We start from the raw sequence: 21,382 nt of genomic DNA, 5'->3' as shown, positions 1-21,382 counted from the left end.
TCTGCATTTAACAGTTAGTGAAAACTTAGGTTGGTTTCCTACCTGTGAGTATGCGTCGCTGAGCTTAGAGGCTGGATCCATATCTAGGGCCTGAAACAACTGTGTCAATTCCCTCCTGACCTCTTTCTCATCTTTTTTACAGCCCTCTGCTTGAACCGCTTCCCCATCGTCTATTATATTACATTCCCTCTGTCTCTGTTCTTTGCTCGATTCGCTTCGTTGCTTGGCATCCTCGGGGTGGCTCTCTTTCCATTTCAGCAGACGTCCCGCCTGCAACTCGGACACCAGGAACTCTGAAATCGCAGTTTAACGAGATAAACAACTACATAACAACTACATCTTAAAAACAACCACGACTTGACATCCGCTCGATGACTTTACCTGTAACTCTTCTGAGATGAATCGGGGTCAGCGTCTCAGACGTGAGCGTGCCGTAAGGGTATAACATCACATTAAGCACATCTTTTAACTCCCCTGCCAGGATCGCGCCACTATTGCAGCACGCTGCAAGTTAGATGGATCCAGATTTAGCTCACTTCGCAATATGTCACCGTTATGCAGAATTATCACAAGCAATCTTATGCTCGAGTTTACCTCCTTCAGCTTCAGGACAATAACTTCTCAGCTCCGAGACCAGCCAGGAAAGCAGCGGGCACGGCAATTCGTCACACTCACACCGTCTCACACAGCGAATGCTGTTATATCTGTAAAGTATTCAATTAACATTTTGTTAAACAGGACATTAGTTGTTAATATTAAACAGTGTAAAGGGAATTTATTTATTTTTTTACAAATTTTGATTGACTTTACCCAAGAGCTTTAAGAGCCGTGATTGTCGAGGCGTCTCTCTCCATCACAAGAATAATGCCTATCGAATTTGTTGTTTAAAAGTCGACATACGTATGCAACCTGCAGTGGCAATTATTCAAGCATACATTACTTCCTGATCTTGACTTTATGGCTGTCCAGCCCTTACCTATGGAAAGTAGCGACCACGGCAAGGCAAGACTAATCGAAAAGACTTTTATTAACATTTTATTATCAGTCGTTTGAATTGTGAATTTTATTGTCATGTTTGTGAATAAAACTATTAATTGTATTAATTGTAACAGCACAAAATTACATTTTTTTTCACATTATTATAGTGTGTATGCATATTTCCTATAAATGTATGTTTATATTTTTACAGGATATTAAAGCGGAGTCAGCCATAGAATCAGAAATGATGGAAAGTTTTAAAAAATGTCCAAATAGCAAATGATAACCATCTTTTTATGATGGACAGTACAGTTAGCCAATCAAAGACAAAGGGTAACTATTTCCTTATGATGGACGGTATAGTTATCCAATCAAAGACAAACTATATTTTTTATGGACAGTACAGTTGCCCAATAAAAGACAAGGCCGAGAACTCTGTACCGCCCTCTCCCGGAAGTTGCTAGCTGGCTACTACGCTTCGGACACCCTCCATCTTGTAGATACCGCAGCTAATCAAGGTTTGTCTGAAAGGAAACTTACCTAACAGGTAAGGACGTTGTTTTAACGAGTAAAACATGATTTCCGCCCCCCAGTTGCTTGTATTGCCCTAGCGTTCAAGTTAATTTTGCATTACAATAATAGTAGCTGTTTGCACAAGACATGTATTTACTAAGGCCAGCTAACTTGCTTAACTAACATTAGCTATGCTAGCTAGCTAACCTAGCTAGGCTAAGGTTGTAGCATATAACCGACGTTTTTAAAATGTTAAATGATGCACCGTGTGCTTTGTGCAAGCGCACATTATAGCTCTTATAGTTACGTTGCATGAGCAGGTCTTTTGTTAGCTAACGCTACTTAATTGTAAGACAAAACTCAAAACATGTTTAGCAACCGGCCAAGTTGTTTAGCTAACGCCAGCTAACCAACGTATCTTAACCGCCTGCCAGCGAAGCAGCGTTTCAGATCCCTGTGCGCCTTGTTTCCAGGGCTTGGGGGGATTCGTCGCAAATACACGTACATGAAACATGAGCGCACTGAATGTAAAAAAGCTCAAAGTCAACGAGCTGAAGGAAGAGCTCCAGCGTCGCGGCCTGGACACTCGTGGGTTGAAGGCGGATCTGGTGGACAGGCTGCAGGCGGCACTTGAGGCCGAGGCCGTCGGAGATGGTCAGCAAGACTGCGATGCGGGCGGGGAGACCGGCGAAGGAGAATATCGAGACGAAGGTAAACAAGATTTGTTTACAGTTTGTTTTTGTTTTTTTTACAGATGGCGTGGGAATACAGTCAGGTTTACCGAGGCATTACGCGAGATAAGGGAGCATTGCAGTTTGGCGCCTACCGCACATTGCAAAGTACTAGCGGTTGTCTAATGCTACAAATACTCGAGTTTTATTAAGACCAGTGAGAGTATTTGATGCAGTTGTCTACAGATAAGTAATACAATGTAACGCTGTTATTTATCTCACTTCAAGGCACCTAACTTTTGAAAATATTTTTAATAGTTTGACATTTTTTGGGTTTGCAATAGGTTAACTAAATATTAACACGAACTGAGTCGGAACAGTGTGAGGAATACACTCAAGGACGTGCCAAGTGTTGCAAAGTCCACGCATTTACATAATGCGTTTTGTTGTGTTGTGCAAAGTAGCATAAAGGGAGCTTGTGGTGATCAGTGTATGTAGAGCAGATCTTCATTTAGTGCCCTTTTGTAAATTAATGTTTGCTGGTTTTGTTCTCCAGAGCTTGCCAGGGAAGAGCTGGATAACAGTGGAAAGGACATGCCCCAGTATGAGGATCCATACCTGGAAGAGGACGATGACGTCCAGGGCAACGCCCATGCCGAGGATGACAACAGCAACGAGAACGGCACCGAGGTCCCCATCCCTGGCTTCGGAACAACTGACTTCACCTCTGATGACGTGGGGCCCCAGGACCAGGGCTATGGGCAGCAGATCCAGCAGGCTTGCAGCGAACCGCAGCAGCAGTATGGGGGGTCGGAAGGAGAGCAGAGCTATGAGGAGCCCATGGTGCCACAGGGCTTCGAGGGTCCGGAGCTGAGCCAGGAGTGCAAGGATTCAGCCATAGTGCAGAAGCAATACGAGGAACCACAACAGAAGCCGGTGGTTGAGGAGCCAGAGGCCGATCATGGACAAGCTCAGGAACAGGAGGCCCAGGAAGAAGGCATGGACCTTGTCTATCTGCACCCCTTTAAAAATATGTTATAATGTGAAAACACTGTGTATAAATTTTATTTCCAAAGTCCAAGAGACCAACCACGGCACCATGATGATTAAGCTGCAGAGCATTAGTTAGTGGTTTGTATTGATGGGTGTGTCTGATTTCACCAGATGCCTATGAAGCCAAACCGGAGGCCATGGCGGACGAGGACAGGCCTCAGCAGGACACCCCAGCCAGCACGTGGGCACCTCCGGAGGGAGACCAGGCAGCACAAATCAGAACAGAAGATGACCGATGTGAGCAGACCAGAGCAGATGACGACCGATGTGCCTCTTATGGCCGCAAGAGATCGTACGATGACGGCGGCCGTGGATACAGTTACTATGAGCATCGTGAGGACAGAAGGTTAGTGGCGGTTTGTTTTTTGGGGTTTTTTGTTTTTTCCCTTCTCTGCCATTTTACACCAAACCTGCTTTCTTCATGTTCACTGTTTGCTCCACAGGGGACGATCGCCCCAGCCTCCGGCCGAGGAAGAGGAGGAAGACTTTGATGACACCCTCGTAGCCATTGACACTTGTAAGTACAACGTGCAAGGTGCCTTTTCATCTACTGAGTGAAGTCACATCAATAGTGATGAAACAGCTAGAATATGGCCAGCGGGCATTACTGTTACACTGCTACGATTTTCAAGTTACGATTTGCTTTACGTAAGCACCAGGTGCTTGCATGTGCTTACCAAGACTAGTGATGTTGGTTTGTTTTAGTGGGACATGCATCTCTGTGATTGAATGCATGGGGTGAGTAAAACACGATGTCTGCACAGCAGCGTGAAAAGTCGCTTGCCCTGTTGGGCCAGTTCATGTGGTGGCAGCGGCAAATTGGGGTCAAAAGTTAACATTGGACGCTTGTGATGTTTTGCTTGCTTTTGCACAGATAACTGCGACCTGCATTTCAAGGTGTCCCGTGACCGATACAGTGGCTACCCACTCACCATAGAAGGTTTCGCATACCTGTGGGCAGGGGCACGAGCTTCCTACGGTGTCACCAAAGGACGCGTGTGCTACGAAATGAAGGTGACGTCACGGGCAGTTGAGCATAATGTTGTTCACATGCACTATACAAGAAGCACCAATGACAAACTGTTATTATATATTTTATCCCTTTAGATCAATGAGGAGATCTCTGTAAAGCACCTCCCTAGCAGTGAGCCGGATCCACATGTGGTGAGAATTGGCTGGTCTCTGGACTCCTGTAGCACCCAACTTGGTAAGTAGATATGGGTGGTGTGTAAATAAAAGTGAAGGAGGCTTTCTTTTATTAATTGAATGGTTTGCATAGTATCGCACTGATTGATTGGTAGCTTTGCTCTGAATCCTGAGATCTTGGTCTATGTGTGTGGAGGGGGGGATTCCCATAACAATGTATCCTGTTATCTGTAGATTAAGGTTGTGCTCATCAGGTGCTACCTTTTCTTAGAGAATGAAGTTTTTGTTCATGTTTGATTTGTGTTTTTATTGTGCAGGAGAAGAAGCCTTTTCCTATGGCTATGGTGGAACGGGAAAGAAATCCTCCAACTGTAAATTTGAGGACTATGGCGAGAAGTTTCATGAAAATGATGTCATCGGCTGCTACATTGTAAACATCTCTGTCTTTGCTTTCATGTTAAAGGAATAGTTAATCTAGAAATGCCAGCATGGCTAACATCAATGAATAGCAAGTCAGGATCGGCTAGCCTGTTTTCATAATGCTAACTAGGCCCTACTATCTTTTAATTAAATGATCAATTACCAGCAGTGTTTACCACAGTAATGTAATAGGGTGAGAGAAGGTGGAGAGTCAATAGCATCCCTGCATTCTCCTTCACTCAGAACTTTGAGAGTGAAGAGCAAGCGGAGATAGCATTCTCCAAGAACGGCAAGTGGCTGGGGGTGTGCTACCATGTCTCCCTGGAAGAGCTGGCTGGCCGGCCCCTCTTCCCACACGTCCTGGTGAAGAACTGCGGGGTGGAATTCAACTTTGGTCAGAAAGAGGAGCCCTTCTACCCTCAACCTGAGGGCTACACCTTCATCCAGCAGGTGGCACTGGAGGACCGAGCCAGAGGCACAGTGGGGCCGGCTACCAAGGGAGATTGTGAGGTACACTCATCAATGGGATTCCTTTTGATCCAGTTTCAGTCCTTATCAAGTCAAGCAGTTTGTGGTATGGTTGCGATTTAGAGCATCTGTTTTGTGCAACAGCTGCTGGTGCACTGTTGACTGATTTTCTGTTCTCTCCTTAGATCCTGATGATGGTGGGCCTCCCAGGCAGCGGAAAAACTACCTGGGCTGCCAAGCACTCTGAGGAGAATCCGGAAAAGAAGTTTAACATCCTGGGCACCAACGCCATAATGGAGAAGATGAAGGTAGGAACAGCAGAAGCAAATGTTGCTCTGTGAATCAGTTCCCGTATTTACAAACTCTGGTGCCCTTGGCCTCAGCTCACAGCACGATCTCTTCTCGTCACAGGTGATGGGGCTTCGCCGCCAGAGGAACTACTCTGGTCGCTGGGACGTGCTCATCTCGCAGGCCACGCAGTGCCTCAACCGTCTCATTCAGATCGCCGCCCGCAAGAAGCGGAACTACATCCTGGACCAGGTACTGCCTTTCCTGCCCCGCCCACACCACCTCCGCTGCTGTTCCCGCAGCAACCCCGCACACCCCCCCATTCCTGCCCCCTTACAGGAAAACAGAAAACACCCCCTCTGCTCTCTCTGATGCACATGTTCATTAATGAATGCACTTCTGCTCTCTCTGTAGCTCAAGCCCAAAAGCATTGGTTAGCAGCTTGTGCTCCTGAAGACTTTACTTTATAATGTCACCCTAAATTTCGTTGTCCTGAACATGTTGCTGTATTTTGATTTTGTTTTTTCATTTATTTTTTCTTCTTCTTTCCTTAAAACCAAAAATGGGAACAAATTGTAGTAGAGAGTGCTCTCACTGTGAATATTCTTTTGGTTTCCATGTTTATAATGTATGTGCTGTTGTAAAGAGATATTTTACCAAACTGTACAAGTAGTCTGTGTCAATAGTAAGATCTTGAAAAACAAGTAATCACAGCCTGGTGAGTAAGAAAACACCTTCTGTTGCTACGGTAATTGTAAAAAAAAAACCCCAACAAAAACAAACGAACCACAACATCGCTTTGATGTTTAATTAGGTATACTTGGAACTGTTAAATTTTGTGTTTAAAATGAACCCCAAGGTAAGTGGAAAAACTAACTTGCTTGATGTTTTTAGGCCAATTTGGACCAAGTCACAGTAAGGTAGGTGAGGTCAAATGGATATGCCTTGGGTTCATTAAGGAAATCGTGAGTATTGACAGGTAGGTAATAAGTGTTTGTCTGTACTGGGCACAGCTGGGCGTTTGAAGACCAGGTAAGTACAGGTAAGTAAGGGGACCTAGGAAAGGGTAATGTAGATCTGCTGCATGCCTTGAGTATCTCAAAGGGATCTAAAGATGATTTGGACTTTTTTTTTGCACTCAAGTCTTGCTTCATTTGGTCAAGTTGTGTAGGTAGCGTGTTTAGCATTACTAATCAGATGGTCATTATTTAGGTGGTAATATTTTTGCTGGCTTTTAAGGTGTGGCAAAATCAGGCATTATCTCAAAAGACCCGTGGCTTTGTTAACGTATCATTGTGTAAACAGCAACTTGGATGTTTTTGTACAAGATTCTCAGAGATTCCTAGAAATTAGTTTTGGTATTTTTGTTTGGTGGTAATGTTTGACATTTCAGTGTTTAGTGACTTGAGTCGGTCATCTTATCTTAGAAAAAGTATCTGTGTAAGTCTTTGCTTGAAAAATGAATGAGACTAGTGAGCATTGAGAAGCAATTTGGGTCCCCTTTTTATGGCTTTAAAACAAAAGTTAAAGTCTGGTGCTGCTGAGACATTGCATCACTCCAAGGTAAGTCAGTGGGGGTGGTGAGAGAAAACCTTTAGTTACTCCAGGACCATTAAATATAGCTATGGAAGAAAAAAAGAAACTCTCTCACTTTCATCGTTGCAGGAACCCCAATCCCCTTCCTCCGGAGCGCAAAGCCGTAACAAAAGGCAAACAAGTGAAAAATAATGAACAAGCTTCTACTTCTTTCTTGTCACCATTGCTAGACAAATGTATATGGATCAGCCCAGAGACGAAAAATGCGTCCTTTTGAAGGGTTCCAACGCAAGGCTATTGTAATTTGTCCCACGGATGAGGATTTAAAAGAGCGAACGTTAAAGCGAACTGATGAGGAAGGGAAGGATGTGCCCGATCATGCTGTGTTAGAAATGAAAGGTAGGAACGCCACGGATAACCAAAACAACAATGCTTCCAAACTACACACCCAGATCTGCTTTTGCTGTTTTTGTTTGTTTGTTTGTTTGTTTGTTTTTCTTGTTTGTTTTTTGTTTGTTTGTTTCATCCCCCTCCCTGCTCAAACTTGGAAGACCCTTCCCCACCCACTCCCTTCTGTTTTGCCAGATAAAAGAGCACCTATGTCTTTTCTTATCGTTTCTCATCACGTCGTCAGCCCCTCTAACCCCATTTCCTGCCATATCTCTTCAATTTCTGTACCACGGCAAATTTCGAGTATTGGGTTGTTGATCGTCTTAGCAAATATTAACTGTATCATCAAATTAATTTTGCATACAGTCAGTCTTGATTACAAACATCTGTCGTAAGTCCTAATTGACCATACTTAATCTTTCAAAACTCTCTTTTGCTGGCAATTGTCTTACTTTCTTTTAATGTCAACCTTTCATTATTTACGCCTGTTCTGGGACAAGTTTTGCTTTAATCAACTAAGGCAATATTTGTCCAAGGTCCTTCTTGACTGCCCCACCACATCTTGTTCTCTCTCTCTCTTGCTTTCTTTCTCAGTCTTCAGTCTCTTCTTTCCTCCCTCTCCCTTCTCTAATTTAATTTTTTTGGCCACCACTGTTACGATGCTAAAATGATTGTTTCCCCACGGCTCAGCTGTTCTCTCTCACTGGGTGCCCTCTGCCCCCCCCCCCCTTCGCCCCTCCCTCTCCCTCCTTCCATAGCCAATTTCGTGCTGCCGGAGGCCGGTGACTTCCTGGACGAGGTGATCTTCATTGAGCAGCAGCGCGAGGAGGCTGACGCGCTCGTCAAGCAGTACAACGAGGAGGGCCGTAAGGCCGGCCCCCCACCGGACAAGCGCTACGACAACCGTCAGGGTGGATTTCGTGGCCGAGGCAGTGGATTCCAGCGCTATGATAACCACAGTGGCCCACAGGGAGGCCGGGGCAGCTACCAGAACCGCGGTGGTTCCGGAGGAGGCAGCTATCGCGGAGGTAACAGCTCTGGGGGTTTTTTTTAAATATATATATTTTATTGTATGTGTATTTTATTGGTGTGGCTTTACTTTTCTGTCTTTTGCCAGAATGACAATCATTTTAGTTTTGTTTCTTCCACCCTCAAAGAAAGTGGCCACTTGCTCACAAGAGAACAACAATCCTACGTTGCATTGAACGGTTTTGAGCAGCTGAGCTTTTGACAGATGACGTGGGTTGGTTTTCCCCTTGTTCCTTTCATAGGATACAACCGTGGTGGCTACAACCAGAATCGCTGGGGGAACAACTACAGGGATTCAGGCAGTCGGGGAGGCTACAACCGCAACCCACAACAGGGAGGCAGCTACAACCATAGCCGCCAGGGCTCCTACAATAAAGGTGGCAGTGCGGCAAGTGGCAGCTACAGTCAGTCTCAGGTACCAAAGGACCAACGGTGTGATTTTTCAGAGGGTAGCTGTGGACTGTGTTCAGTAGCATATTATACTGTATAAATGTACATTTTAGTGTGTTTTTGTTTGGTATGTTACCTGTGCACTGACCAAGACACATTCCTTGTATGTGTACTATAACTGGAAAAGGAAACTGATTCTAATATCATGCTCTCATAGCTAAAATTTTTATTTTGTGTAGCCTCAGAGCTACAATCAAGGCTACAACCAAGGTTACAACCAAGGAAACTACAACCAGGGATACAACTATGGAAGCTACAGCCAGTACCCAGGATATAGCCAGGGCTACAGCCAGGCACCTGCCACCACAGGCCAGACTTACAACCAGCAGCAGCAGCAGAATTACAACCAACAATACCAGCAGGTACATACTCGCAGAGATTGATATAACCCAGGCCTGTGGTCGCACAATCCCTTAAAATGGCCCTGCTGCTCTACTGCCTTGTGCATCATTGGGACAGAATGAAAAAGTTCAGAGTGTCATCTTTTTAGTTTGGCATCTTTGTCAGTGTTGTCTGCCTGTATAACGTCTTTGTTTCTGCCAATCCCAGTATGCTCAGCAGTGGCAGCAGTATTACCAGAACCAGAGTCAGTGGAACCAGTACTACAACCAGTACGGCAACTACGGCAACTATGGCAACCAGCAGAGTTCCCAGGGCTCCCAGGGCACACAGCAGTAGCCTGCCCCCACCTCAACTCTCCACACCCGTTCTGTCAGCGCATTCCTCCGCCCTCTTTTTTACAGTGTCCATCTTCACCCTCGCCAGTCTTCCTTCGCTCTCCCCTGTGCTAAAAGTTAACTAAGGTTTTTTTTCTCCCCCCCCCCCCTTATTTTTAAGTTATTAGCCTTAAAGCATTGCTTTTGCGTCCCATTTAATGTTTAGTTTTGGTGGCGGTGGTCTGCTTTGCTTTTCAAGTATTATGTTAACACAGAGATTAACCCTCATTCCCTAGGCAATATTTATAAATGGGAAGTGGGCGGTTTGAAAAGGGTAGCGATGCATCATGCTGTTTTCTCCAAATTCTGTACACTCAACTGTGCTTTAAATGCCGTATGGTCGAGACAGATAATTATAGTGGGGGCTCCTACACCGTTGAATTTGCTTTTGATCGGTTTTAATGGTTTTATATGTAGAAAATTGTTTTGCTCTGCTGATTTATTTCTGTCTTTTAAGAACCACATTTTTTTTTTTTTTTTTAAATAGATTTTGTGTAGTCTCCTTTTAAGACCTTGGGCCAACATTTAGCTTCATGCGTTTAATAACACAATCTTGTTCTGCATAGGTATAAGTGGAAGATTTTAACAGCATCATTTTTCTTAGCTCTTTAACTGATTTTGCATACCTGTGGAGTTTACCCATTACATCTTTGTTTTTTATACCATTCTTAAAATGCCTTACTGGGCTGCTTTCACATCTGTCTCCCTTGTATCTCCAGTTTAGTGAGCATAACCAGTTCATTTTGTGGTTGTAAAAGTTTTTATATCTTGTACTATGTTTGTAAAAGATATCTGCATGTGGTTTTGTGTCCAATCAAACTCAATGTTTTTTGTATCCGAGAATATAATCTGAAGTGTATACGTGTAAGTCGTTTTCTGGCGCAAAACTGATCTGTTCCAATTTACTGTTGGTAAAAAAAAATTCTTTTCACATTATTACATCTATTCCTTTCTGATTCGTTTAACCTTGATATTTTGGCAAGCTTTTATTGTTGAATAACATACGCACAATGAGGTCGTACTGAACAGGGACTTGCTTTTAAAATTACAGTGTAATGACCAAGGGCTTGGACATTCACCTGACTTGTCCCCACACCTTAATTGTAGATCAGAACATCTGTATAACCCAGCCATAGAGGATTTAGCATTAGAATACCATACAAATAATGATGTCTTACTACTGGAACAATAATAATAGTAGTAAGTCTACTGGACCACTATACTACAAATAATAGTGGTATATCAATAATGGTCAGGCTACTGTAATATTGTAGTAATTGAGTGCATGGAATATGTCCCACACAGCTCAAGGACCACTTCTGAAGAGCAGCGTATCTGTAAATGTAGCATCCATGCTAAGACACAGGCCTTGCTATATAATTAGTACATTATTTCTGTAGCAGAACGCATTGTATATAATATAGTTAATAAGACGCCCGTTAGTGTTGGCTTGAACTTTTCAAATCCTTTTAAAATCCGCAAACGTTCACAAATGGCGACAGTTCCTGTCAGGCGGAAGTACGTAATGTCCCAGAATTCAGTGTGCCGGGGAAGTAGTTCCGCGTCTTTTTAAGATGTCGCCTTAGCCGCCTGTGCTTTGAAACCTTGTGTTTTAAGACGCGTTTGACTGTAGAGCAGAAGGAATAACGTTTTCAGTAAGTTTAACTGGCCCCACAACACTCTTCGGTGCCTGTGTTAAACAATGAGGTATTACGTGTGAATAACGCAGGTTATGGTACTAGCTAGCCGAGCTAACCCAACCGGCAGGGTTTGACTGGATTATAGTTGAACAGTTCAGTTCAACTAGCTGCGTTTTACTCTGGTAAAGTCATTCAAGTGTCAGCAGAGTGCACACGGCTAACAAATTACTATCACCTCTTAACCCATCCGAAGTCTATCTCCAAATGATGCTTGTGACCAGTTTATCTAGCTAACTAGCGATGTATATTGACAGCGACGATATTAATTAACCCACTGATTTACAGTCCCATAGCTGTAAAAATTAAGATTTTACAGCCAGTAGGGTTAAATCTGCTTAATCATTTTTAATGGGAAAGAAGATGCTGATCCAATACACTTTTTTACCCTTGTTAAAATAGCAGCTGGACGGTAAAGTTATCTGTAACTCCATATCTTATGTTTTAATAAGTCTAAAAACAAAGAACAGTTTACCGTTAATTGGTAGAATGGTAACTCATATTATTTGTGATGTGTCGAGTATTACGCAGGCGAGTTGTAGTTACGTTGGAGGTTTACGTTGTTAGTGCTTCCAATACAGCCATAAACCAGGTACTGCGTCCGTTTTTAACAGCCCTTGTGCTTGTATAACTAGAGAGCACCAGGATGGCGTCGGGCTCTGAACGCACTGGCGTCGCGTCCCAGTTTTTTGCTGGTACAGAGGACGCGGCCATCGATATGACTACCAGTGAAAAGGTACGAGGCATCTTCTCTGCCAAGACACTAAAATAAGATATTTAAGATTACAGTAAAAAGAGATACCTATGCTTACATAATCACTATATATCAATAGCTGAATAGCTGAAATCCTAATTTGCAGTTTCACCCCATGTTTTATGAAATATGCATTTTACAATGTATACCTGTATTTTTGTCAAATTATTGTCCAGTTTTCCAGATATGGATTATGCCTAGTCTCAAATTAAATTCCAGAGCCACAAATGACTTACCATTTTGGAAACTGCAAACTAGATCATAAAGTTTTGACTTGTGTTGTATTTGTACCCTAGGTTGTGGACCTACTGAATCAAGCCGCATTTATGTCCACTGATGATAAACTTATCGCACTTAAGCAGGTAACTGATGATTTTTTCCTCTAAAGGCTCATCTAATGTCAGTGAGTGATTGAGAATTTGCCTCTTATGATCACTGTGTTCATCCGTTTTTGCTATTAGGTGCAAGAATTGATTATTAATAAGGATCCATCTTTGCTTGATAATTTCCTGGATGTAAGTGCAGACTCCTTTTTGCAGTACTCTAATAAACATTTAACATCTGAGCTGCAGACTGAAACGTCTACCTGTACACTTCTCTCAACAGGAGATGATTGCATTTCAAACTGACAAGTCAATCGAAGTGCGAAAATTTGTTATTGGTTTCATAGAGGAAGCATGGTGAGTTTACCATTTTGACTCCTAACATCGAGTATTTTAATCATAGTCCAGTTCACAGTTGGATACATTCATAACTTGTTCATAGAAAAAATTAATATCTAGAAGGTAAAACCAAATTAAAAACATGCTCTTCTGTGCATGCAGGTGAAATGATGTACAGTACAGTGTAGCAGTTCCTCCCACTTCACACATTCTCTCCCTGCATCTCTGCTGTTAGAGTGGCCATGTGTTTGGGATGACCTGGAAGTTCCGAGCAGTTCCTAAGTTAATCGCTGTTAACTGTGTCCCTTCAATGTTCTTAAAATCCTTACATCAGCCTGATCAGCTGAACCCCTTAATGAAGTGCTTGCTCTAGCAGAGTGTGATGGGCTTTTGTGTTGGTGCCGTGTCAGTAAACGGGACAGTGAGCTCCTACTGAAGCTCATAGCGAACCTGAACATGCTGCTGAAAGACGAGAGCGTGAACGTGGTGAAGAAGGCCATCCTCACACTGACACACCTCTACAAAGTGGCCCTGCAGGTAAGGGCTTCCTCCCTGAATACCATGCTAGAAAGAAACCAATGCTTCTCCCCATGGCAAAAAACACTGTCACGAATGATGTCATCACCATAGGCTGTGTTGTGGTGGACGTCTAAAGTCAGAGCTGTGTGCGGTGTTGGCGTGACGCCGGCTGTGTTTGATTCCCTCCGGCAGTGGCTCGTGCGCTCGAAGAGTGTGTCCGACATGCAGGAGGCATGCTGGGACATGGTGACCCAGATGAAAGGGGACGTCCTGGCGCTGCTTGATTCGGACAATGATGGCGTGCGCACACATGCCATCAAGTTTACAGAGACACTTATCATCACCCTGTCAGCCCGGACACCCAGTTCGGAGATACCCAAGAAGCAGGAAGGGGACATCAGTCTCGACAAGATCCCAAAAGATCACTCCTACATACGCTACGGTAGGAGTGAATGCATACTTGAAAGTAACCGTCACTGATGGGACTTTTTTTTTTTTAATGGCAGTTTACTTATTTTTAATAGTATTGTTGGTCATTATTTTTAGCCAACGATGGAATGCAAAAATAAAAGGAGCTCCTCCAAGCCTTCACAAGCGCTTCACAGTGATGCGTGTTTCTGAAACTCCCGCAAAAGTTCCTCATCATTCTTCCCTCCTTTTCTGCTTGCTCCCGTGTCGGCCCGCCCTGCCTTCCGTCTCCCTTCCTCCCAGACGTCCTGGCTGAGGAGGGGAAGTCAGCTCTGGAGCAGCTGCTGAAGTTCATGGTGCATCCAGCCATCTCCAGCATTAACCTGACCACGGCTCTGGGCTCTCTGGCCACACTGGCCCGCCAGAGGCCCATGTTCATGTCCGAGGTTGTGCAAGCCTACGAAACGCTGCACGGTGAGTGCACACCTTGTAGTCAATGTGGCGATGGCATGGGATTTTTTTCAGATGGTTTTGAAGGGCAGGGTCATGTAATTCTCGGGATTTTAATCCCATAAGCATATGGGATGTTGTATTAAAAGCTCAGAGTATTAAAAATGTTCACAGTGGTGGTGTTGTGGGTTTTTATTTTGCCCCCCCCCCCAGATTAAAATAAGTATTTAATTATCTTGTTCATATGGGTAAAATTCCCTTTATACAGAATGTGTTATTTAGTATGTGAAGGTAGTGTTTTCCAGTCCAGTTTCTAGGCACACCCCAGACAGTCCCATTTTTGCGCAGATCACACGTGTACTAAATGGTCAGTGTTCAGTTGCTTAGTTGTACTGTGAACTGTGACAGAGTAAAAATGTGGATCGTCTGTGGATGGCTGAGAACCGCACTGGGAACTGGGGGGGGGGGGGGGGGGAGGGTGGCTGCCTGCTGCCACAGTTCTGACCCTCTCGGTGCCTTGTGCCCAACAGCCAACCTTCCTCCTACGTTGGCCAAGTCTCAGGTGAGCAGCGTGCGCAAGAACCTCAAGCTCCACCTGGTGGCCGTGCTGCGGCACCCCAGCAGCCTTGACTACCACAGCCAGATCTCCACTCTGCTGCTGGACCTGGGCATGGCCCAGGGCGACATCGCCCGCTGCGTGCCCACCTCCGCCCCGACCCGCAAACGGCCCAGGCACGAACCCTACAACGAGGGCAAGAGAATCAAAATGGGTGAGTGGAGACGGTGTGTGTGCTTACTGGAGAGTTTTTTTTTTTTAGTTTTTTTTTATTTTTTTTTTTTTTCCTAGATGCCTCAAGATCCCTCACCGCAGAAGGGAAAGTTGCTTCTTGCCGCCGATGTGTGCCATTTTTCCAGTGCATTTGAACGAGACGTCAGGATTGTTGTTTCTGTCCCCCAGAACCCACGCTGATCGAGGATGATGAAGATAAGGAAGAGCCGGCCCCTGTTGTTGCGCCCAAGCCGTCGTCCAGCATGGGCACGCAGTCTGCCATAGACATCACCGCCGAGTTCCTGCTGCCCCTGCTCTCGCCAGAGAATGTGGCTAACCTGGTACCCTTCGGTCCTCTTCAAAAGATATAAGCTTAGTGGCATATTTGTAATTACACATATAAACATCTCTGGAAGCAAGTTCTTTCTAGATGCATCCAGATCTCTAGATTCCTCTCAATCTCTGTTAAGAATGAATTTTCACTACAAAAAAAACAAAAAAAAAAAACATGCTGAGATCTCCGCTGTTGGTCCATGTTCCATGCACCATGATAGGAGTGCCCTGATTTGTAGTTTGCTGTGTCCCCGCCACAGGTGCTGATCAGCATGGTCTACCTGCCGGACATCATGCCCGCCTCTTTTCAGGCCACCTACACACCTGTGGAGTCAGCAGGCACAGAAGCCCAGATCAAGCACCTGGCCAGGCTCATGGCCACACAGATGACAGCAGCCGGGCTTGGACCAGGTCAGAAATACCCTCCAGCCGTTTGACTGGTGTAGTGCACATCACAAGTACCGCAAACACCTGGATTGTTCTTGGGTTATGACGGCAATGAACCTTGAACATGAATTCGATTATGTTAGTCTGAATTGGCCATTTTTAAAAAAATGTAATCGTGTCAAGTAATGAGGGCTTATGAGAGTTTGTTATTTAAATTAAGCTCCTCTTGTCTGTTTTTCTTTCTCATTCCCATTGCCTCTCTGCAGGTCTGGAGCAGTGCAGGGGGCGGGACGAGGAGGGGAAGGAGGCAGAGGGAGAGGCCGCAGGAGATGAGGCTGCCTCCAAGGACCCCATCATCATCCGCAAAGTGTCGGCTGTGTCCCTGGGTCAGGCCATCTCCGTGGTGGGCGCCTACAAGAGCCAAGTGGCCGAGGAGACTCCCCATGCCAAGAAGCTTCCAGAACCCATCATGCCCTCTGCCCAACCTAAGTAAGAGTGGGAGGATGGGATGCGATTTATGATAACGACAGTAGCTTGACTTGTTTATATTCTTTCTCACTTCCTGTTCCCTGTCTGTGATTAGAGTGCTTGGGAGCAGCGGTCGGAAAAAAGTCTTCCGACTGGCTGACGTTGTCCAGCCCTTGTCCGACTCCCATCTTGAGAAGTTAACCAACATGGCTGTGAAACGGATCCTCCAGTCAGAGAAGGCCATCGCTCGTAGTGGAATGTCTCACGTAAGTAGGCCTCCAGTCCACACACAACGTTCTGCAGTACTTTGCTAAAGCCTCCTACATGTCCGGCGTAAAACGAATTGCATGCGGGTTCGTATGTGTACGTGCGGGGCACGTGTACGACATGTGGGTCTCTCGTCTTCTAGGTGCGCGTGAAGCTGCTGGCCAGGCTGATGACACAGTTCGAGGGCACCATGAAAGACGACATGCTGCGCTTCATCCTGGAGGACATCCGTGGACGCAGCGACCTGGCCTTCTCGCTGCTCTACCAAGAGTACAACCAGCACCTGGACCAGCTGCCGTCGGGCTCGCTGGACAGCTACGAGCACTGCCTGTTCACCCTGCTCTCCGGCCTGCAGGAGCGGCCCGAGCAGAGGGATGGGTGCGTGGCGAAGGCCCTCCCACAGTACACTACGCCTGAGTATATGCACAGTGTAACCAAGCGGACTGACCCCAGTACAGAACATCTGCTTTAATGAGCATGGTGTTTACTGAGATGCGCCGATCATTGTACAGTGCTTTAAAACATAACCCCAGCTTTGCAGATTTCACCATTAAATATGCAACTTGAAACACCTAAAACCATCAAAGATTTAATCTCATGGAAAGTTGAACCTCATGGAGAGGGTGGTGAAGTTTTGTGGAAAACCTGGCCTGTTGCGTTGACCCTCGCTCTCCCCTGTCCGTTCCAGACTGTTCACCAAGCTGGTGCTGGAGGCCCCTCTGATCACCCAGTCCGCCCTGGAGGTGATCCGACGCTACTGCGAGGACGAGGTAAGATCGACTGGCCCCAGGCAACACTGATGTCTCTCAGCATGCATGAGGTTCTACTGAGTGGTCTAACACAGCCTTTGTTATGGCTGACATGCACGTTAAGTAATTTATATAACTAGTGGTGGATTTTGTGTGTGTGTGTGTGTGTGTGTGTGTGTGTGTGTGTAGTCTCGCGTGTATCTGGGTATGACCACTCTGAAAGAGCTGATCCTCAAACGGCCCTCCAGACAGTTCCAGTACCTTCACGTGCTACTGGACCTGAGCTCCCACGAGAAGGAGAAGGTTTGTGTTCTTCTCCTCCACCTCTTCCAGTCCATCTGACCACCCCTGCCCCCAAAAGGCCTCGATCCACAGACGTCTGTTCTCCTGGTTTGTTTCAGGTGCGCTCCACTGCCCTCACCTTCATCAAGCGCATGTATGAGAAGGACCACCTGAGGGACTACATCGAGAAGTTCGCTCTCAACTACATGCAGCTGCTCGTCCACCCCAACCCTCCCTCGCTGCTGTTTGGAGTCGGCGAGGACACAGGTTCGGAGAAGCGTCTCTCCCATGCAGATGACCCTGTGCTGTAGAACCGTAACCCATCTGATTTGATATCCAACGCCGGTGCAGTGACTGACTCCTTTTGCATATGGAGTTGGCAGTTAGTAGAAATATGATTAAAATGCTTATTAATGTATGAATGTTACCAATGGCCAATTAACATTAAGCAAATAGGCTCTGCACTTTGGCCACATTAGCCTTCTGGATGACTGTTGAGCCTCTTTCATGTCCAGAGGTGGCGTCGCCGTGGACCGAGGAGACGGTGCGACAGTGTCTTTATCTCTACCTCTCACTCCTCCCCCTCAACCACCGGCTGGTGCACGAGCTGGCTGCCGTCTACACTGAGGCCATCGCCGACATCAAGCGCAGCGTGCTCCGTGTCATAGAGCAGCCGGTGAGGACTGCCTTGTCTCCCCCGCGCTCCCGCTCCCGCTCTGTCACTGCGGTTTCAGCCTGAATGTCCTCTCACTTGGTTCCTCCCACTTTCGCTGACTTCCTGTTTGCTCTGAGCCCTTCAGAGGAACTCTGAAGTGTTGTATGTTTTTCTTGACAACAAGGTTGCAACTGTTGGTCTTTTTTGCCCCTCCCCCCCACCACACACCTACACACACTTCCTTGGCTCTGCAGATTAGAGGAATGGGTATGAACTCTCCTGACCTGCTACTGCTGGTGGAGAACTGTCCCAAGGGGGCCGAGACTCTGGTCACTCGCTGTCTGCACATATTGACTGACAAAGGTATGAGCAGGCTAGTTGGGGGTGAGATGTTTTGTGTGTGGATGTGCTGTAATGCGTGTGCATTTTTGCAGGACATAAATTAACGAGGAATAATTATCATATTCCCCCCAGTGCCTCCATCCCCAGACCTGGTGGAGCGAGTGAGGGATCTTTATCACAAACGGGTGCCAGATGTCCGTTTTCTCATTCCGGTCATCAATGGCTTGGAGAAGGTCTGGCTCGACTGCTCGTCCATCCACCCCCCTGCTGCCATTGAAATACTGAATGACTATTACTTGGTGTAGTCTGTGGCTGTCATTTTCTAATTCTCTTTTGATTGCATTTAACAGAAAGAGGTGATCCAGGCATTGCCCAAACTGATCAAGCTCAACCCCATAGTAGTCAAGGAAGTCTTCAACCGCCTCCTCGGCACCCAGCACAGTAGGATTGTTTTTGTTGTGCTTATTGAGATGCAATATAGAGGCTGTTACTTTGGCTTAATAACTAGTCTTTCATTACTACTATGCTCTCCAGGTGAGGGAAGTTCCTCCATGTCTCCTCTAACACCTGGTGAGCTCCTCATTGCCCTCCACAACATTGACTCCACCAAGTGTGACATGAAGTCCATCATCAAAGGTAAAGGCACCGCTTCAGATAAGCCCGTTTTGGATTTGAATCGTAATGAAGTCAAACGTCTAAATATTTAACTCAGCACAGTGCTGGCAATGAAACCCTGCTTTACCACGTGTTTTGAATAGTGATGTTTAACCCCTCCCCCCCCCCCGCGATCACACAGCCACGAACCTGTGCTTTGGTGAGAAGAACGTGTACACGTCAGAGGTGTTGGCTGTGGTCATGCAGCAGCTGATGGAGCAGAATCCCCTTCCCATGCTTCTCATGCGCACCGTCATCCAGTCGCTCACCATGTACCCGCGCCTGGGTGGCTTCGTCATGAACGTCCTGTCCCGCCTCATCCTCAAACAGGTGCGCCTCACACCAAAACAAGCTTCTCTAGGGCCCCTTCTTAGACCAGAAGTGAAGAAAGGAATGATGGGGTTGCTGAAGCTTCCCTACATTTACAGGTTGAATACGGTCCACTTTGTGTTTATGAAGCAAAGAATTTTTATTATTTTTATTTTTTTTTAGTTTGTTCAGTTTGGGCTTGACAGTCTTTGCTGGTCAGAGTGTTTCTCAGTGCCGTCCTCCTGGCTCACCAGATGGTCCACGTTTGCCGTATCAAACGTATGCCGCCCACTTAATGGCTTTGTGGCGGACTGTTGGGGTAGAGATGTGGACTGTCTTCAACCTCCACCCTTTTTCTTCTTACCTGGTTCCATTCTGACTGTGCCTCCCAGCTATAAAGCAAGCTCACAGCCCTGTAACCCTGTAGGTGTGGAAGTACCCCAAAGTGTGGGAGGGCTTCGTGAAGTGTTGCCAGCGCACCAAGCCACAGTCATACAGCGTGCTCCTGCAGCTGCCGCCCTCGCAGCTGGCTGGCGTGTTCGAGCGATGCCCGGAGATGAGGGAGCCCCTCCTGCAGCACGTCCGTTCCTTCACGCCGCATCAGGTGAGGGGGTGGTGGGAGCAGCCACCTGTGCTCTAGAAATGTCCAGGCTAAAATCCCCCCCCAGAGAGCTCATGGGTGTCTTCTGATTTAAGTAAATTGTGTAAATTGGCAGAAGAGCAGCAAACGTGTGCCAGTAATTGCTTGAGTGCGCTCATGTCACTCTGTCCGTGTCTGCTTTGTTCCGCCCCTGTTCATCTCCACAGCAAGCTCACATCCCGTCCTCCATTATGGCCATTCTGGAGGTCAACAGCAGGATGCAGGAGTCCCAGCCTGAGCCAGAGCACATGGACACCATGGAGGAGAGAGAGGTTAAAAACTCGACACAACTAAATCTGTGGATATGTATCCAATGCACGAAGTAAGGAAACGTTGCATGAAGAGGTGTCCAAGAGCCTTTGAAGTATGAATTCTCTCCTTCTATAGGTGCATCTCCAGCAGGTCTCAGTACCCATAGCGCAAGTAGAAATCCCAGGTCCCGCCATCACAGCTCCTGAGCCAGCACCTCCGGTAACTTTGACCCAACAGGAGGAAGACGAGGAGCCTATGGAGGAAGGAGACGCAGGTGCAGAACGTCTGGAGATTGCCACTGAAGCCACAGCACAAGTAAGAGAAATATTGCTTTGCTCCACGACAGTTAACAGATTAGCTACCCCAAACTCTTCAGTTCATAATCTGACACCAGATTTGACCCGTGGCAGGTTGAAGAACTTGAAGATGAGGCGAGGGCTACCCCTGTTCCTCTGGAAAAGGCAGACGAACCAGTGGAGGAAGCATTTACTGACTCTGCTAGTCCAAGGGAGCAAGCACAAGAGGCAGCCGAGGACAGTAATGCGGAGCCCGAGCCTGGGGCAGAAGCTGCTGAATGAACCGGGAAGGAGGGAGGACAAAGTGCCTGAACTGACTGCAGTGATGGTGGACCATATGCTGAAGCTTTGATTTAAGATATTTCTTAGTATTAAATATAATTTGAGGTCTGGAATCCATACCACAGTTTAGCATTTGACTTGCAGCATTTGTCTTCAGTTCTCTAGTGTTATAAAATTGTTGGGAGCGAAAAAAAAAAGTGCATTGATTTTTGTTGTCAGACAATAATAAAAATAAATAAATAAATTCTCACATGAAGTACTTTTCAAAAGCAGACACCGTTCATATTTAGGTAATTGACTCTAAAAGGAGACGTTTGATCTTAAAATACGTTATCGGTCCGTTTCTAGCCTCGCGGCCCTAGGTCTCGCGTTCTTCCGCGTGAAATCCTAGCGTCATGGCAACTGATATTATTTATACAGCGATTTGTGTCTCGGGCAACCAGAAAGTTGTTGGCTTTAGCGTTAGCTAGGCAGTGTTGTAAAGCTGAGAGGGTTATATACCGTGGGCATAACGTCTTTCGATATACTTTTATCAAGCTATCTCGCCAA

At 46.1% G+C, this 21,382-nt stretch overlaps 3 protein-coding genes across 3 annotated transcripts in view; 2 read left to right on the top strand and 1 right to left on the bottom strand.

Moving 5' to 3' along the window:
• Positions 1-984, bottom strand: part of im:7138535 (protein FAM98A) — a 2,653-nt gene extending 1,669 nt beyond the window's left edge. Inside the window, exons 1-4 of the mRNA XM_027004249.3 lie at positions 811-984; positions 595-704; positions 382-504; positions 43-293 (exon numbers count right to left, since the gene is read on the bottom strand). Coding sequence (XP_026860050.2) covers positions 43-293; positions 382-504; positions 595-704; positions 811-854 — 528 coding nt within the window. The 5' untranslated portion in view covers positions 855-984. The remainder of the gene's footprint in view (positions 1-42; positions 294-381; positions 505-594; positions 705-810) is intronic.
• A 436-nt stretch (positions 985-1,420) lies between these two features.
• On the top strand, positions 1,421-10,517 carry hnrnpul1l (heterogeneous nuclear ribonucleoprotein U-like 1 like). The gene is made up of 16 exons (XM_035527267.2): positions 1,421-1,525; positions 1,965-2,202; positions 2,719-3,159; positions 3,327-3,561; positions 3,659-3,732; positions 4,090-4,229; positions 4,323-4,422; positions 4,679-4,791; positions 5,025-5,291; positions 5,435-5,557; positions 5,661-5,789; positions 7,304-7,472; positions 8,222-8,491; positions 8,735-8,907; positions 9,122-9,304; positions 9,492-10,517. Exons 2-16 carry the CDS (start codon positions 2,004-2,006, stop codon positions 9,618-9,620), a joined length of 2,745 nt encoding a protein of 914 aa, XP_035383160.1. The 5' UTR covers positions 1,421-1,525; positions 1,965-2,003; the 3' UTR covers positions 9,621-10,517.
• Positions 10,518-11,208: 691 nt separating this feature from the next.
• sympk (symplekin) lies at positions 11,209-21,089 on the top strand. Its single transcript, XM_035527688.2, has 27 exons — positions 11,209-11,313; positions 11,991-12,091; positions 12,406-12,471; positions 12,571-12,624; positions 12,716-12,789; positions 13,182-13,308; positions 13,483-13,732; positions 14,002-14,172; positions 14,679-14,918; positions 15,107-15,258; positions 15,511-15,661; positions 15,904-16,126; positions 16,221-16,371; positions 16,515-16,750; positions 17,061-17,142; positions 17,311-17,424; positions 17,523-17,670; positions 17,919-18,079; positions 18,313-18,421; positions 18,533-18,633; positions 18,751-18,841; positions 18,935-19,036; positions 19,197-19,384; positions 19,791-19,967; positions 20,171-20,275; positions 20,391-20,570; positions 20,666-21,089. The coding sequence occupies exons 2-27, from the start codon at positions 12,002-12,004 to the stop codon at positions 20,831-20,833; spliced, it is 3,711 nt and encodes a 1,236-aa protein (XP_035383581.2). The 5' UTR covers positions 11,209-11,313; positions 11,991-12,001; the 3' UTR covers positions 20,834-21,089.
• Positions 21,090-21,382: the final 293 nt, after the last annotated feature.

This window comes from Electrophorus electricus, chromosome 8, assembly GCF_041902795.1.
Source record: "Electrophorus electricus isolate QZ-2024a chromosome 8, ASM4190279v1, whole genome shotgun sequence".
Lineage (NCBI taxonomy): Eukaryota > Metazoa > Chordata > Actinopteri > Gymnotiformes > Gymnotidae > Electrophorus > Electrophorus electricus.
Note: the sequence above shows the minus strand (reverse complement) of the source record. Positions and strands in the feature narration are given on the sequence as shown.

Excerpts from the sequence above, each read along its gene's own strand:
- hnrnpul1l (XM_035527267.2), top strand. The coding sequence starts at position 2,004 with ATGAGCGCACTGAATGTAAAAAAGCTCAAAGTCAACGAGCTGAAGGAA. Across the intron at positions 7,473-8,221 it reads TGCTGTGTTAGAAATGAAAG|CCAATTTCGTGCTGCCGGAG; the intron begins GTAGGAACGCCA and ends CTCCTTCCATAG. Across the intron at positions 9,305-9,491 it reads ACAACCAACAATACCAGCAG|TATGCTCAGCAGTGGCAGCA; the intron begins GTACATACTCGC and ends TGCCAATCCCAG.
- sympk (XM_035527688.2), top strand. The coding sequence starts at position 12,002 with ATGGCGTCGGGCTCTGAACGCACTGGCGTCGCGTCCCAGTTTTTTGCT. Across the intron at positions 19,037-19,196 it reads CATGAAGTCCATCATCAAAG|CCACGAACCTGTGCTTTGGT; the intron begins GTAAAGGCACCG and ends GCGATCACACAG. Across the intron at positions 19,968-20,170 it reads GTTCCTTCACGCCGCATCAG|CAAGCTCACATCCCGTCCTC; the intron begins GTGAGGGGGTGG and ends TCATCTCCACAG.